Source organism: Sapajus apella, unplaced genomic scaffold (genome assembly GCF_009761245.1).
Source record: "Sapajus apella isolate SASKATOON/1434 unplaced genomic scaffold, GSC_monkey_1.0 scaffold85, whole genome shotgun sequence".
NCBI classification, from domain to species: Eukaryota; Metazoa; Chordata; class Mammalia; order Primates; family Cebidae; genus Sapajus; species Sapajus apella.
The window spans coordinates 4,386,218-4,403,339 of NW_022437025.1; the positions used below are offsets into that span (position 1 = coordinate 4,386,218).

The window sequence follows — 17,122 nt, forward strand, 5'->3', positions numbered from 1 at the left end:
CCCCCCCACCTTCTGCCCCCCCACCTTCTGCCCCCTCACCTTCTGCCCCCCACCTTCTGCCCCTCACCTTCTACCCCCTCACCTTCTACCCCCCACCTTCTGCCCCCCACCTTCTGCCCCTCACCTTCTGCCTCCTCTTTCTCCTCCCCACCTCCTCCTCCTTCTTTTAACAACCCCTTAAATATCTAGAAACCAGTGTTATCTTCCGGGCCATAGAAAAACAGGCTGTGAGTTGGATGTGCTCTGCACCTGCCCTGGAGAGATGCTTGGCCTGGGAATCCCTTCTGAGGAGGATGAGGTCCGTTATGTGTACGGAACATTGGAGTCTGTTACATGTATGTACTATGATGTATTTAACACGAGGATAAGTAACATTGAAAGGACAATAACCAAATATTTTTTAGAATCAATGAAAGCCATAAAGAATCACATTGTGGACTGGGCACGGGGGCTCATGCCTATAATCCCAGCACTGTGGGAGGCCGAGGTGGGCGGATCACGAGGTCAGGAGTTCAATACCAGACTGGCCAACATGGTGAAACCCCGTCTCTACTAAAAAATACAAAAAATTAGCTGGGAATGGTGGCTCGTGCCTGTAATCCCAGCTACTCGGGAGGATGAGGTAGGAGAATTGCTTGGACCGGGAGCTGGGAGGTGGAGGTTGTAGTGAGCCAAGATCGGACCACTGCACTCCAGCCTGGGCTACAGAGCAAGACTCCATCTCAAAAAAAAAAAAAAAAAAAATAAAATAAAAATCACATTGTGACAAAGCTGAAACACCAAAGACAGAGAATCTTTTTTTTTTTTTCTTTTTTTAAGACAGGGTGTCGCTCTGTTGCCCAGGCTGGAGTGCAGTGTTGTGATCACAGCTCACTGCAACCTCTGCCTCCTGTGCTCAGGTGATCCTCCCGCCTCAGCCTCCCAAAATGCTGAGATTATAGGCGTGAGCCACTGCGCCAGCCCAATGAGAGAACTGTAGAAGCCACTAGAGAGAAAGGCCATTGCTTACAAGGCTGACAGTGGTACGGGCATGCTTCTGTCCCCACCGCCATGGAACCCACCGGCAGGACCGACGCCAGGCGATGGACCTCAGAACCGACCGAGGCTGCCTGTGGAGTATTTTAGGTATTTCATTGTCAGAACGCAGCAGTGTGACAGCCGACTGATAGACTCATAGCTTAACGACATTTTCTATTTGCTATGTGCTTGAAATATTTCATGATCTTAAAATGTTCCTATCTAAAATATACACAAGGTAAGAAGCGGTTAAGCCATGGGTTCCAAGAGCTGCGCCATTCCTAACACTCTGAAGCATCTCAGGTGTGCATCCCCGCGGGCGTGTCCCGTGCGGCAGGTGCCACCTGTGGGGTGTCCACGTGCCCTGTCACCCCACCCGGCGGACCGCATCTTACTGCAAGTTCCAGCAGCTCTTTGCCTAAGTCCTCCCCTCCGTGCTCACCCAGGGCCTGCTGGAGGGGCTGGGCTGGCCACGTCTTCTACAGCAGGCCTCGGCCAGGTATGACAGAGCGGGGGAGGGACACCCAGCTCCCTCTCCCTTCGGCAGGTGGGGCTGCCGTATGTCCCACACACCACCTTGGGGGCTGCAGAGGGTGGTGCCTAGGCACCCCCCTGGCCATCCTGAAGAAGGCACACGTGCTCCTTTCCGTCCCTGTCTCTCTTCCCCGCTCTCCCACCAGGGCTCCCAGGGATCACCTCTCAATAAACCACTCACACCTGAATCCTTGATTCAGGCCCGGCTTGGGGCCCCAGCCATGATGGCATGTGTGCAAATGCCCACACATGTGTGCCAATACCCACACATGTGTGCCCGGCCCTCAGCTCCTCCAGGTCTTCTTTCCCAGGACTCCAAAACTTGGCATTGATTCTGCACACCTGTTCCCCACAACAAAATTATTGTTACTGTAGAGCAGCAGGAGGAAGAGGGCGCCCACTGGTGATATAACCTGCAGGGAAGGTAGGCGGGCAGGAGGGGAGAAGAATGCAGGGGCCCGGTCAAGGGGGCAGGGGCTTTCGTTCCACGGGGACCTGGAGGCAGAGGGGGCTGGTCACAGGGAAGGTGGCTGTCCTGGGGGGGCCTGGTTGTGGGGCAGGGCATTTCAGGGGGCCTGGTTGCAGGGAGGGGGCTGTCGCAGGGTTCCTGGTTGCAGAGGTGCTGGCCACAGCAGGCCGTGATCACAGGGGTCCTGATCGCAGTGGGGCCTGGTCCTGGAATGGCAGAAGGAAGTCAGGCAGGTGGAGAAGGAGCTGGACGGGTTGAGGGCCCAGCCTCGCTGGGGATGCACGAATCCTAGGCACTGACTGTGGAGGGGACTCTAAATTTAGCCAGCCCACCACGCTGAGCCGAGGAATAAATTTACCCAAAGTGTCTCAAGTCCCTTTCTGTCCCCAGTGCTCCAGTGGGCCTGAGGCAGGGTGAGGAAAGCTGCATTCAGAGGTGGGGGGTACACACAGCAAGGAGCGCTCCTTGGTCTCTGAGTCAGCATCCAAGCTGGCTGAACTGGAGGGAAGGTGGAGTCACAGCACAGACCAAAGAGAAGCGTATGAAAGACGCCTTACGTATCCTCGATAACCTTGCAATCACGTTTCAGATCACAAACTCTCTCAAAGCAGGTTTTGCTTCATTTCAGTGAATGAAAATACACAAAGGGCCTTGCTGGCCACCCATACCTTAAGTCACTTCCTGAGCCTTTCACATTGCCAGGCGCTGGCACAGAGCCCAGCCTTGCAGGCAGCAAGAAGGCCCTGTGGGGCACATTCTCTCTGCACGTGTGTGGCAGGAACCTGCCATGCCTACACGCTGCCACCCAGAGACTCAGGTGGAGCCGATCAAACATGAAGAATGGTGACCGCTGTGCTCTTGTGTAGGGCCAGGAGCCCCCAGGAACGCCATCAGCCAGGGGAGAGGGCAGGAGCAGAACGGGTTTGTTTGGAAAGGGTTTCTTTCTCTCCTGAAGCAGGAGTGGGGACAGCAGCTCTGCGGCGCCTGCTGTGGCTGGACCCTCAGACATGTCCATGTCCATCACATCCAGAAGGCCACGCCATTCACATTCAGGGTCAAGCATGCTGTACCTCTGCTACTACAATCTCCTCAGCAATGGCAGGAAGGGGTCTTGGAGAGCAACGGGAATTCACACACACTGCGGTGGGGAGTGCAAGCTAGTGAAACCACTTTGAAAAGTTTGCATTTCTACTGAAACTGAGTGTATGTATACTATATGACCCAGCAGCTTCAGTCGTAGGAATACGCCCCACAGAGATGCTTGGACAAGTCACAAAACACGTGTATGAGGGTGTGACAGCATGACGCGCCATACTCCCAAGTTAGAAACACCCCAAGCGGCCATCAGCGGGAGACTTGGTGAAGGAATTGCTGTATGTTCCCAGAGCAGATGCCATACAGTGGTCGATATTGGTAGCCTTCCGCTGCACACATCAACATGGAAGAATCTCACACATGTAATGTTGAGCAGAAGCCAGGAGAGCAAGTGAGCACATCTGTGTAACTTCATGTGAAAAATGCAGCCAGCATGCAACTGTGCTTAGCAATTCATGCTTCGGTGGTAAATCTATAAAGGGAAGAAGGCAATTACCTCGAGGCAGAGCGTCAGTGACCTTTGTGGGGAGAGGGCTGTTGATGGGATGGGCTGGAGGGCGGTTCTGCGGAGTCAGGACTTGGGGGCTGGTCGTGTGGGGTTTGCTTTCTGAGAGTGCATTGGACTGTTAGGTTTGTGGCACATTTTTATATGTACCACACTAGACAGTAAAAATGATTTTGAAAAAACAAAAGTGTTTCAAGCATGTCTGTCATCTCTCAGAAAGGCCACCCACGTGTGCCGTGCCCATGCATGCATGCATGAACTCGTGTGAGCTGTAAGTGTTCATACTCACATGTGCTGTGCCACGCACACATGCATCTGTGTGAAAATTCATGTGAGCCGGAAGTGTACATACTTACCTGTGCGATGCCATGCACATGTATCTGAGTGTGTGTACTCGTGTGAGCTGTTTGCACACTCACATGTGCGATGCCATGCACATGTATCTGAGTGTGTGTGTACTCGTGTGAGCTGTTTGCACACTCACATGTACGATGCCATGCACATGTATCTGAGTGTGTGTGTACTCATGTGAGCCATTTGCACACTCACACATGCTATGCCATGCACAAGTATCTGGGTGTGTGTATACTCATGTGAGCTGTGTTTACACACTCACATGTGTGATGCCATGCACATGTATCTGAGTGTGTGTGTGCTCACGTGAGCTGATTGCACACTCACATGTGTGATGCCATGCACATGTATCTGAGTGTGTGTACTCACGTGAGCTGTTTGCACACTCACATGTGTGATGCCATGCACATGTATCTGAGTGTGTGTACTCTTGTGAGCTGTTTGCACACTCACACATGTTATGCCATGCACACATGCATCTGAATGTGCACATACATGTGAGCTGTGAGTGCACATACTCGTGTGCTGTGCATATTCTTCCAGTGTTTGCCTTATCTGGGTTTGAAGGGCCAGGTTTGCTTGTCCGGGAGGATTTGCAGAGAAACCTAACAGTCCAATGCGCTATCACAAAGGAAACCCCAATGACCAGCACCCAAGTCCTGACTCCCAGAGCCTCCCTCCAGCCTAGCCCATCAGCAGCTCTGTCCCCACAAAGGTCACTGATGCCCTGCCTCTTGAGGCGATGGCCTCCTTCCCTGGCATTTTCGGACAGACACAGGAGATCGAGACGGTATCTGAGCTGAGGGATCAGAGCCTATCACCTTCAAGGTAGGAACAGCTGTCAAAGGAGAATGGCGGGTTAGGGCGTGTCTCGCAGATGGCCAACCTGTGACCTCTCCTCTGGACCCCAGGAGGCAGAGGGAACTCTTTGGCGACAGGAAGATGAGTGCGGATTGTGGCCACTAATGAAACATCAGAGACGACTTGGGCAGCTCAGGGAGAGGACAGCTCTCAGTTGGTAAGAGGTGAGATAAGGGATCGTCTCCTCTCAGGAGGCATGGAGGGCAGCCTCAGAGCCCAGGGAGTAGGGGTCCCTTCTTCTGAAGTGAGAGGAGGGAGTGGGACAGAGGCAGGGACTGGTGAGGTGAGGAGGAGAGGGGATTCCCCCTCGGCGGCTTTCCTGCCTGGGGTGTCCCTGGAGCCTAGAGGGATCCTGGGAGAGGGCTCCGTGGTGGCTGCGTGGGTGCAGGGCAGCACACGGCCTGCTCCTTCTGGGGGGGATTTCTGCAGAGTGAAGATTTCCCCTCCACTTTCAGAGAGGATGCTGGGCCTTAGAGAATCATAGTTCTGAAGAGAGGGGGCCCTTTCCTCCCACCCCCACCTCTTCTCCCCCATCTTCCCATCCCTGGCATCCTGGCATTCCTGGATACTGGATTTTGGGGTTTGCTTAGGGTGACATGGCAGTCTGGGCCCTAGGATCACAGAGCTGAGATGAACTTTCCAGCCCACGGTTCCCATTTGAACTAAGACTCATTCGCTGAGCACCTGCTCTGCTCTTGGCTCTGGGGTTGGCCCTGGGGACATGGCTGGGGTTTAAGCCAAGTTCCTGAGCTCCTGGAGCCAATGTTTCTATGAGGTGGGGAGCAGCAGCAGTCAACATCCAGAGGAACAAGGAAATAAGCAGAAACCAGAGACCACAGGGCTCTAAAGGGTCCCCAGGCCCTCAGCATGGGCAGGGTGGGGCTTACTGGAGGGGGTGAATTTGGAGGCCAGCTTGAAGAGCCGGGGCATTTCCTACAGCTGCTGTAACAAATGATCATGAACCTCGCAACCAGCACAGCACAGCAGACTTCTCTCTCAGTGCTGGAAGCCAGCATCTACAGTCAGTCTGTCTGGGCTCAATTCAAAAAGCCAGCAGGCCGGCTCCTTCTGGGGGCTCTGAAGGGACCATGTCCTTGCCTTTCCAGCTTCTGGAAGCCCTCTGTACTCTCAGCTCCTCCCCACAGCGCCCCCACCTCTTGCTCCATCATCCCATTTTCTACCTTCTGCTGACCCTTTCTGGGTCCCCCTTATAAGGACCCTTGTGTCACATCAGGCTCACCCTACAATCAGGACCCTGTCCCCACTTCAGGGTCTTTGCCTAGATCACATGTGCTAGGTCCCTTTTGTCATATGAGATATTCTGGGGCTCCAAGGTTACCACACGGATGCCTTTGGGGGCCATTCTTCAGCCCGTCATAGAGGGAATGGCCGGTAGGAATGCAGCAGGCGTGGGTGACAGCCCCGGACACCCCTCTGCTCCTTCAGCCCTGACCCAATTCTGACATTTCCACCTGTACTCATCTATTCTGAGCCCACTCGCCCCAGAGGGAGGAGGCAGCGACTCTGGAAGGAAGATGCATGACCCACGGGTCAGCCGTGGGAGACAGGGGCCGCCCTCCTGGAGGCACTGGCTGGGCCCCGGGCCAGGGCAGCAGAGGTCTGTCCTTCAGCAGCTGCACCACAGCTGCCTGAGGGGACAGATGGGAGCCCAGCACTGGTCACTTAGAGGCCACTCACTGGCTGACATGTGATCTGGAGCAGGTCCTTGCCCTCTCCGGGCTTCAGTTTCTGCCTTTGTCACGTGAGATGTTGGGACAAGGGGACCTGTGCCGGGGGGATTCCAGGTGTTCACGGAGGACCCAGCCTGGGGCAGGGCACTCCTCCTGGTGGGCGCTGGCCTGTGAGCACCCTGTTTACATCTTCATGGGACACGCGGAGGGGTGGGCGGCGGCCCAGCAGCTGGGGCTGCACGGGAGCCCGAGGGTTGCACAATGGCAGGGCCGCGGCTGCCGGGCTGCGCAAAGGTTGTTTTTCACTGAAGGCAGCTGGAGGGGCTGCCAGGGACGTGGCTCCGCCCAGAGGGAGCAGTCAGGTCTTGGAGGCTGGGAGGACAGAGGTCTCAACCCCCTGCTGTGACAGGGACAGCTGGGGCAGGCGAGAGGGCGACCCCCATCAGGGGAGGGCTGCCTGAGTGGCACCGTCCCTCTTCCTCGGGAGGTGGCAGCCACAGGCCTCTTGGATGCTGACACCCAGAGCTGAAGGCCCCCACAGGGGTCAGCTTGAGGGCGTCAGAACTGGGCCCACAGCCTGGGACGGCTCACTCCCAAGCTCAGAGCGCCCATCCCACCTCCCCGCTTTACAGATGGGCATCCAGAGGCCACGGGCATTCGGCACCAGGGGCAGGGAGCAGGAGGTGGTGGGAAGCAACGTCTCGGGACACATTCGGGGCTGGAGTGTGAGCAGGACCCTTCTCATGGTGTTTAAACCAGTGCTCAGCCAGTTCACCTCCTTCAATGGAACCCACACTGTTAAGAAAACATCATCTCCATCTGACAGGTGGAGAAACCGAGGCTCAGAGGGTCATCTGAGCTCAGCCTCCTGACCCCACAGCCCCGCCGTGCTCCTCAGGCCCCCACACAGGATCTCGGGGCTGGACGGGAGGCCTCCAAAACCAGGCTTCAAGGTGACCATGACCTAGACAGAGCCAGGAGAGCACAGCCCACCTGAGAGTGAGCTGGTGGGTTGTGATTTGCGGCATTTGTGTGCAGATGCAGGGGTGGAGAAGGTGGTCTGAGCTGAGGTGTCAGGGTTTGTCCCCCACAAGGTGGGAAGAGTTGTCAGGGGAGAAGTGGCTTCATGTGGTGGGCATCGATGCAGGGACAGTGTGAACAGGCAGAATCCCTACACTCAGTTCCCCTGAGCCCCCAGAACCCCAGAAATCACGAGTGACCCCAACCCTTCAGATTTGGGAGAGTTGTGGGAATGGGACCGTGCCTTCCCTGGTGATCCTCGACGCTTCCTGAAGTGCTCACCTCTCTGATAATAGGTAAGGTCGCGGCTCTCCAAGCCCTCTTCCCGACCCCAGGCCCCCAACACCCCATAGGCCACTGTGTGTGTGGAGAGGCCAGGCCACAGGCAGGAGCGAGAGCAGGGCCTGGAGGCTGGACATGGCTGCCTGAGACTGGCAGGTGGTTGGAAGCCTAGACAGGGCCAGAGTGGCTTGGGGCTTGGCGGGGGTGGCCCACTCTGGGTGGAGCGGGGTGGGGCAAGTTCAGGACTCCCAGTGCTCTGCTTCCAGCCACTGGGGGCTGTGTCCCTGGATCTCCTGCTCATTGAAATCACTCTCTGCCTCAGTTTCCCCATTGCAGGGAGGGTGAAATAGCACAAGGAAAGACTCTGTCATGTGACTGGACACACACAGTGGGGCTTAGTGGGAGCTCCCCGTAAGCCAGGTGCTTCCCAAGGCTGCACCTGCCACCTTTCGTCCGGGGGCAAGCAGGAGGTCAGCAGAGCCAGGCTTCCTGCTGGACAGAGGCAAAGGCCAGGGACGGAAGGGACATCTCTTGCCCAAGACCATGGAGCTGGAAGTAAGAGGTGGAGCCAGGGCTTGCCCCGGCTGCTGGACTCGGAGCCAGCCTGCTGCAGTGCCACACGACCCCGAGACCTGGTGGGCCCCAATGCTCAGCTGTCGGGGAAACTCTCTGAAGGCGCGGGTCTTTGCAGGGATGCCCAGTCATGTGTTAGATGTATCCCCAGGAAGAACCCTGGCCAGCGGCGGGGAGGCTGCCCCAGTGCCCCTGCCGGCTGAGAACCATGTGCTTGTAAACTTTATTTTCTATACAGTAGAGAAACATACAGTACAAGCAACACTGGGAGTCGATTTTACAGCAAAGCTCACACATGCCTCTTGGACACACATGTTCCCTGGAGGAGCAGGTGATGCCCAGAAGCCCGCTTTCCTCCAGGCGGCACTTCCATGCGAGTGGCTGCTGCAACCCAGAGCCGTGTGGGAAGGGGAAGCTGGCTCAGTCCTCACACCCCGCAGGTCCGCGTCCACTGTCCTCTACAGGGCACCCCGTGGCTGCCTTGGGGAGGAGAAGCTTCCCCAGGCAGCAGCCAACCTTCCACATGCTCCCTGTGGCTTCCTGCCCGCCTGGGGAGGAAAACCTCATGGCAGGGCGGGGCTCAGCTCCGCAGCCAGGGGACAGTCACTCAGCGCCTGCTCCAGGCTGGACCCCCCCACCCTGAGGGGGTCAGACATGGCCTGCTCTCCAGGGACCCCAGGCTGGCAGGCAGCAGCCCCAGCCCTACAGCTTGGTAAGTCCTGGGGCACAAGGAAGCCAGGGACTCAGGTCAGGTGAGCATCAGTCAGGGGGGAAGAGGCTTGGCAGCCCGGACCTGCAGGAGGAGGTAGGGGAGCAGGGGGTACTGCAGATGGGCATCCACAGGTGCAGAGTCGGGAGGCTGGGAGAGGAGGGGACCTCTGGAGAAGGCCGTTCTGTGAATATCCCGAGAACCTGGAAGTGTCTTTCAGGAGCATCTGTACGAGGGGACGTTGGGCTTCCCTCCCTGGCACTGGAATGTGGATCCCACACTCCCCAGGCGACAATTCGGGCCCCTGGCCAAGCCCAGCCTCGGCTCTGCCCTGGACAGCCCGGAGGAGGCGGCTGCCCTGCTGAGGACCGACGGTGGTCCTTCGTCCTGATCTCGGGAGCGGTGTCCCTGCTGTCCGCAGGCTCTGGTGCTTGGCACTGGAGGAATGCGGCCCTCACATGACCACCTCAGGTGCGATGCTGAAGAGGAGGTCGTCGTTCCCCCGCCGGACTTCCAGCAGGAGAGGAGATTCGTTCAGGATGGCCTCCTGAAGCTCACTCGAGTCTACCAGAGGACGCCCGTTGACCTTGACGATGATGTCACCATCTTGGATGCCACCTCTGCCAACAGGAGAGATGGGGTCACCACGCACAGCCTCCCCAGGCACAGCTTCCCCAGTCCTGGCCTCCCCAGTCAGGGCCTCCCCAGACACAGCCTCCACAGGCACAGCCTCCCCAGTCCTGGCCTCCCCAGTCACGGCCTCCCCAGACACGGCCTCCCCAGACACACCTCCACAGGCACAGCCTCCCCAGTCCTGGCCTCCTCAGTCACAGCCTCCCCAGACACGGCCTCCCCAGGCATGGCCTCCACAGGCACAGCCTCCCCAGTCCTGGCCTCCCCAGGCACAGCCTCCACAGGCACAGCCTCCCCAGTCCTGGCCTCCTCAGTCACGGCCTCTACAGGCACAGGCTCCCCAGTCACGGCCTCCCCAATCATGGTCTCCACAGGTACAGCCTCCCTAGGCCCAGCCCAGGGCGACGCACAGTCAGGGTCAATGACAACATTTCCACAAAAGTCACTTCCGTGGGAAGGAACAGTGCCCTGGCCTCAAGGCTCTCTCTCCAGAAGAAAACCAATGTCACACTGCAGGCAAACGACCTTTCAACCCCCTCCTCCCAAGCATCAGATGAGGGTGGGTTCTAGCTCTGCTGCAGACTTCCTCGCTGGGCCAAGCTCTCTGTCCCTTAGAGCCTCAGTTTTCATGTCTACAGTCCTATGTGCAGACGTGCTTGGCAAATTGCAAAGGCCCAGGAGTAGGTTCTGCTGTTTCTGCAGTGACGAAGACGTCTGCTGAGAGAGGCAGAGCTCGCGGGGCCGGCCTCCCCTTTGCAGGAGCCTTGCGGAGGCCTCCCCACTGCGGGGAAGGAAGGCGATGGGATGGTGCTCAGCTGCGTGGGCACCAGCATCAGGACCCACACATGCCAGCTGCGTGACCCAGAAGGGTAACTCCTCTAAGCCTCAGTCCCCCCATCTGTAAAATGGGTGAGGCAGGAGCCTGCACCTCCCTGGCTGCACTGAGGATGAACTGAGATGACGTGTGTGGAAAATTTCACACCATTTCAACCATTTCTACTGCAGGCCTGCTACGGGCAGGGCACGTGTGCCATCTGTGCTCATGGCAGAAGGTCACGCGGGGCCTCCCACCTTCAAGCCCAGCCTCTGCTGACGCACAGCACAGCTGGCCCTTGAACCACGTGGGTTTGAACTGCGTGGGTCCACTTATTCGTGGATTTTTCCCACTGCAGACGAATACCTAGGCCGAGGAGAGAGCGACTGGCTTGGAGCCCTTGGTGGGGATGGGTCAGCCACACCAGCATGTGGTCATGTTGCTGCACGCCTGCCTCAGCCTACGGGTTGCCAGGCTTAACATTTCTCTAGTGCTGGAAGACTCAAAGAAAACAATGCTTTATCTATTTAATCTTGACAAAGTCCCCCCAGGGGTAGAAATCCCAGCACTGTGGGAGGCAGAGGCAGGCAGATTGCCTGAGGTCAGGAGTTCAAGACCAGAGCGGCCAATGTAGTGCAATTCCATTTCTAATAAAAAAAAAATAAAAAATAGGTGTGGTGTAATCCCAGGAGGCTGAGGCAGGATAATCGCTTGAACCCAGAAGGCGGAGGTTGCAGTGAGCTGAGATCGCACCACTGCATTCCAGCCTGGGCAACAGAGTGAGACTCCGTCTCAAAAAAAAAAAAAAAAAAAAAAAGAAAAGAAAAGAAAAGAAAAGAAAAAGAATAGGCTGAATTATCTCCATTTTACAACAAGGAAGCTGAGCCCCAGAAAGACCCAGGCTGGCCCCAGCTGGTGAAAGAGTTTGGCTTGGAGCAGGTTCTTAGCCCAACAGGGACTCTTTAGCCTCTGCTTCTTGAAGGAAATGACATTCTGGACCTCGGACAGATGCGGTCAGGGCTCTAGGGACTGTTCAGGTCTCCAGCCTCTCCTGGCTTAGCAGACATGCTAGAATCCACCTGCCCCTTCCTCATCACTTTGCTGGGAAGCTCAAGGTCACATGAGGTCAGCCGCAGCCCAAGACCCAGGCCTGCCCCATGCCTCCATCAGTCTTGGTCTCCCTGTCTCCTCTGGCAGAGCCTACCTCTGAGAAGGTGAATTTGGCGCGACCTCTTGCACGTAAATTCCACGGCTGACCCCTGGGAAGTCCGGGTTGCTGGCCTTCAGCTCATCCACCAGGCTGGAAAGAGTTTGCTGTCAAGTCCCCCCCTCAGAGCCTTTGCCAAGCTCCTTGGTATGAAGCTGCCCCTCCTGCCTTCCAAAACCAGGCCAGAAAAGGAGGCTCCTCTGGGCCCCACACTGTCTTGTCCCACCACTGGCCACTCCGTGTCCCCTACCAGACATGCTTCTCAAGAAGAAAGTGGTAGCAATGACTGGTTAGAAGCATGAAGAGAAGAGAGAGTGGGTGGACAGGTGGGAGGAGGGGCAGGAGGATGGATGGATGGATGGAAGAAGGAATGATGCTCAACGGGTGGACAGAAGGAGAAATGGACAGAAGGAGAAATGGACAGAAGGCAATGCTGAGTCATGGGATGGACAGACAATGCTGAGTCATGGGACGGACAGACAATGCTGAGTCATGGGACGGACAGACAATGCTGAGTCATGGAATGGAAAGACAGAAGACCAAACAGCAGTGGGATGACAGACGAATAAAAGAGACAGACAGAAAGAAAACAAAAGATAAATTGGTGTACTGGTGTTGATCATAATGTTTTTCAAATGTCATTCCCAGATTAGCAGAGTTGGTGAAACAGGAGGAATGGCAGCTGTAGGGACTCTATGGTTTCAGGAAATGGTCACTTGAGTGTTCTTGAATTCTTCCCAGGCTCCCAGTGCAGTGACCTCTCCCTTCTTCAAACCTCGAGGCTCAACTTTGCACTTCTAGCCTCCCTTCCACCCTGCCTCCTCTTCCTCTCCCCCAGCCCCTTCTTTCTTACACTCATTCAGCATTTTCAGGTGCCTGCTCCGTGGTGGACCTGGTACTGGGGTAGGGTAGAGGGATAGCAGATCACAGTACTTGCTCCCAAGGAGCTGACATCGAGTAGGCGGCAGGGTGGGGTGGGGCGTTCCCACAACAGGTGATTGTGACACAGCAGGGTGAATTCAAGTCTGGGGAGGGAGGCCAGGGCTCTGTGTGCAATGAGGAGGCACCTTCTCCCACTTGAGTGTCCTGGGAATGCAGAATGGTGTTCCCCCACATTCATGTACACCCAGAGCCTCAGATGTGACCTTGTTTGGAAACAGGACCTTTACAGAGGTCATTAGTGGAAGATCTTGAGATGAGACCTTCTTGATTTAGAGTGGGCCCTGACTCCAATGATGTCTGTTTTCATAAGAGAAACGAGAGAGAGATGTGTACACAGATACTCAGACAGAGGTCAAGTGAAGACAGAGGCAGAGACTGCAGCGAGGCAACCACAAGCCAGGATGCCTGGAGCCAGCAGAAGCTGGAAGGGGTGAGGAAGTAGCTTTCCCTGGAGCCTCAGAGGCAGCGCAGCCCTGCCGAGCCCTTGACTTCCGGCCCCTGATTTGAGAACTGCGAGAGAACACATTTCTGCTGTCTTAAGCCATCGGGTTTGTAGTAATTTGTTACAGTAGCCATGGGGAAGAGATGGCGTCTGAATGCAGTCCTGAAAAAGTGGAAGGAATCTATCAGGCAAAGGGGGAAAGGCTCCAAGCAGAAGAGCTGGCCTGAGCAGCAGTCAGAAGTTCAGAAGCCTGAGTGCACTGGCCCATCTGGGCACCTGCAGGGAGCTGAGCACAGCCGGCCAGGACCTGGAAGGAGGGCCCTGGTGAGGGATGAGATGAAGGGGTAGCAGGGGACAGCACTCTTCAGACACTCACCTTGGTGTGATTGTCCGCATCCGTATGCCAATGAAACGCTTCTTCCAGTCTGGAAACGAAACACGGCGAGACTCGGTTAGGACTGCTGTGGAAGCCACCATCCTCCCTCAGGGGACAGGCAGAGGAGAGAAATTCCCCTGCAGGACCAGGAAGCAGCAGCTGTCATTCTGCTCGAGCTGCCTCAGTCCCCCTGTGGTCAGGCAGAGCTGTCCTCTCCTGACTGCCATCACGGAGCTGAGGGGCATTCTAGCTCAAGTGTGGCTCGCCCCAAGGTGGCTTCATGTCCACCCCATCCTGCATCCATCCATGCCAGCTCCAATATCTGCTGTCCTAGCTGAGCTCCAACCTAACCCCAGTGGCCAGTGGGGCTCTTCTTTCCAGCTTTTATACTACTGGTTCCCCAGATTTTCCCTGCTTGGAGCTGAACTCATTACCTCCTCTTGGCCTCCCTCAAAATAATATTTGCTGTTAATGTCCAGTGAGTACCAACCACGTGCCAGGCCCTGTGGCTGGGGCACTGCAAACACAACTCACTGAGACAGTGCCTCGGTCCCCGCAGCTGCTCCAGTCTATGACTTAGCAGATGTCTCTCCCCCAGAAATAAACAAGTCAATAAATTCAGAATTTTAATTTTATTTAAGAGTTCTGACCACAATTAGAAATCAATAACAGGTATCTAGAAAATTTCCAAATATTTGGAAACTAAATAATATACTCTAAATTACTCATCTTCAAATAAGTCAAAAGAGAAATTAGAAATTATGTTCAACCAAATAAAAATGAAGAAAAGTCTCAAATCAATAACCTCCCTTTCCAACTTAAAAACTAGAAAAAGACCACCAAAGAAAACTCAGAGTAAGCAGAAGAAAAAAAAAAGCTGAAAGTATGAATGAAAAGTAAAGCTGAGTGTGAATCAATAATAAAGGTAAGAGTGTGGCTCAATAATAAAGCTGAGTGTGAATCAATAATGCTGAGTTTGGATCAATAATAAAGCTGAGAGTGTGACTCAATAATAAAACTGAGAGTTAATCAATAATAAAGCTGAGTCAATAATAAAGCTGAGTGTGAATCAATAAAACTGAGTGTGAATCAATACTAAAGATGAGTGTGAATCAATAATAAAGATAAGAGTATGAATCTAGTAAGAGTGTGAATCAATAAAGCTGAGAGTGTGAATCAATAATAAAGATGAGTGTGATTCAATGAAATCAAGAGTAGGAATCAATGAAACAAAGAATGTAAATCAAAAAAACACAATAGCGAAAATAAAAACCAAAAGCTGATCTTTTGAGATCAGTAAAATTGATACAACTTTAGCAAGATTGATCATGAAAAGACAATTATTAATGTCAAGAATTACAGAGGTGACATCACTACAGATTCTACAGACATTAAAAGGATAATAAGAGAATATTATGAACAACTTGACGTAAATGAATTTGATCACTTAGACAAAAGGAACCAATTTCTTGAAATTTCCAAACTACCAAAGCTCATTCAAGAAGAAACAGATAACCCAAAGAGCACTATATCTATTAAAGAAATTGAATTTGGAGTTAGCAATCTTCCTACAAAGAAACCTTCAAGCCCAAAAGATCTCACTGGAGAATTCTACCAGATGTTTAAGGAAGAAAGAGTACTAATTCTATACAAACTCCTCCAGAAAACTGAAAACGTGTGGTTACTTCTAACTTCATTATCTAGATGTCAAAACCAGAAAAGAAAACTACACCAATATGCCTGATGAAAATAAATACAAAAATTCTTTAAAAAAATCAAATCCAACAATACATGTAAAAGGATAATACAGCTGGGCATGGTGGCTCATGCCTGTAATCCTAGCACTTTGGGAGACCTGGGCGGGCGGATCACCTGAGATCGGGAGTTTGAGACCAGCCTGACCAACATGGTGAAACCCCATTTCTACGAAAAATACAAAAATTAGCTGGGCATGGTGGTGGGCGCCTGTAATCCCAACTACACAGGAAGCTGAGGCAGGAGAATCGATTGAACCTGGGAGGTGGAGGTTGCAGTGAGCTGAGATTGCACACTGCTCCACTCCAGCCTGGGCAAAAGAGTGAGATTTCATCTAAAAAAAAAAAAAAAAGAAAAGAAAAAGGATAATGCATCACAAATAAGTGAGGTTCATTCCAGGAATGCAAACTTGGTTTAACATTTAAAGATCAACCAGTGCAATTTACCACATTAACAGGCTAAAAAGGAAATCCACATGATCATCTCAAAAGATGCACAAAAAGCATCTGAGAAAATCTAACATCTATTCCCAGTGAAAACCAGAAACAGAAGGGAACTTTTCAACCTGATGGAGGATACCTATGCAAATTTTCAGCTAACATCATACTTAACGGTGAAAGAGTGAGTGTTTTCTCCCCAAGACCAGGAACGGGATGAGAGGTCCACTCTTACCCCTTTCATTCAATATTTTACTGCAAGTTCTAGCCAGGCAAGAAAAAAAAAAGGCATTCAGATTGGAAAGGAAGAAATAAAACTCTCTTTATTCACAGACTGCATAGCCATCTATGCAGTAAATGTGATGGAATCTACCAAAAAAGGTTTATAGAAGCAGTAAGTGAGTTACTGAGCTTGCAAGATATCTGATGGTGAACATTCAAAAAATCATTTTAATTTGAATATTCTCTTAACCAACCACCAGAAACTGAAATTTAAAATAATATATCATTTATAATAGCCTCAAAATTAAGAAATACTTAGGAATAAATCTGATGAAAAATGCACAAAACCAGTACACTGAAAACTATAAAATATTGCAGAGAGAAGTTAAAGAAGTTATAAATAAAGGGAGAGGTATTCTGTATTCTTGGGTCAGAAGAGTTACCATTGTTAAAATGCCAAATTTCCCCTAATTGATCTGTAAATTCAATGCGATCCCAATCAGGTCATCAGCAGGCTTTATTTTTCTTTTTGTAGAAATTGACAGGCTAATTCTGAAATTCACACAGAAATGTAAAGGGTCTGAAGAGCCATGCAACTTGGAAAAGGAAGAATGAAGTCAGGGACTCACACCGCCTGCCTGCTGGGGCTCCTGCGAAGCCACCGTGATCCAGCCGGTGCAATACTGGCACACAGACAGAGAGCTAGAATGGCACATGGCCATTGTCTTTTTGACAGAGGTGTGAAGGCACTTCAGTAGAGAACAGTCTTTCAACAAATGGTGCTAGAACAATTGAATTTCCAGGGCAAAAACAAAACAAAACAAAAAAACCCCAAACCTCGATCTATACTTTGCGTTATTTAGAAATATAATAATTCAAAATGCATCATCATCCTAAACCTGAAACCTGGAAAAGTAAAACTTCTATAAGAAATTGTAGGAGAAAAATCTTTCTGATCTTGGGTTAGCAAAGACTTCTTAGATACAACACCAAATGCATGACAAATTACGAAAAGAGGCTTCATCAAAATTTGCAAAACTTCTGCTCTTTAAAGACACTGTTCAGAGGGCGAAAAGACAAGCCACAGAGAGGGAGAAAATACTTGGAATTCGATTATCTGATAAAGGGCTCCTATCGAGAATGCAGAAGAACCTTCCCAACCTACTAATAAGAACACAAATAAC

The 17,122-nt window shown here is 52.6% G+C and overlaps 1 protein-coding gene across 1 annotated transcript in view; it reads right to left on the reverse strand.

The window, feature by feature from the left end:
* Positions 1–8,601: 8,601 nt before the first annotated feature.
* HTRA3 (HtrA serine peptidase 3) overlaps positions 8,602–17,122 on the reverse strand; it is a 36,861-nt gene continuing 28,340 nt past the window's right edge. Inside the window, exons 7-9 of the mRNA XM_032254055.1 lie at positions 13,525–13,573; positions 11,762–11,857; positions 8,602–9,730 (exon numbers count right to left, since the gene is read on the reverse strand). Of these exons, the coding sequence (XP_032109946.1) occupies positions 9,565–9,730; positions 11,762–11,857; positions 13,525–13,573 (311 nt within the window). The 3' untranslated portion in view covers positions 8,602–9,564. The remainder of the gene's footprint in view (positions 9,731–11,761; positions 11,858–13,524; positions 13,574–17,122) is intronic.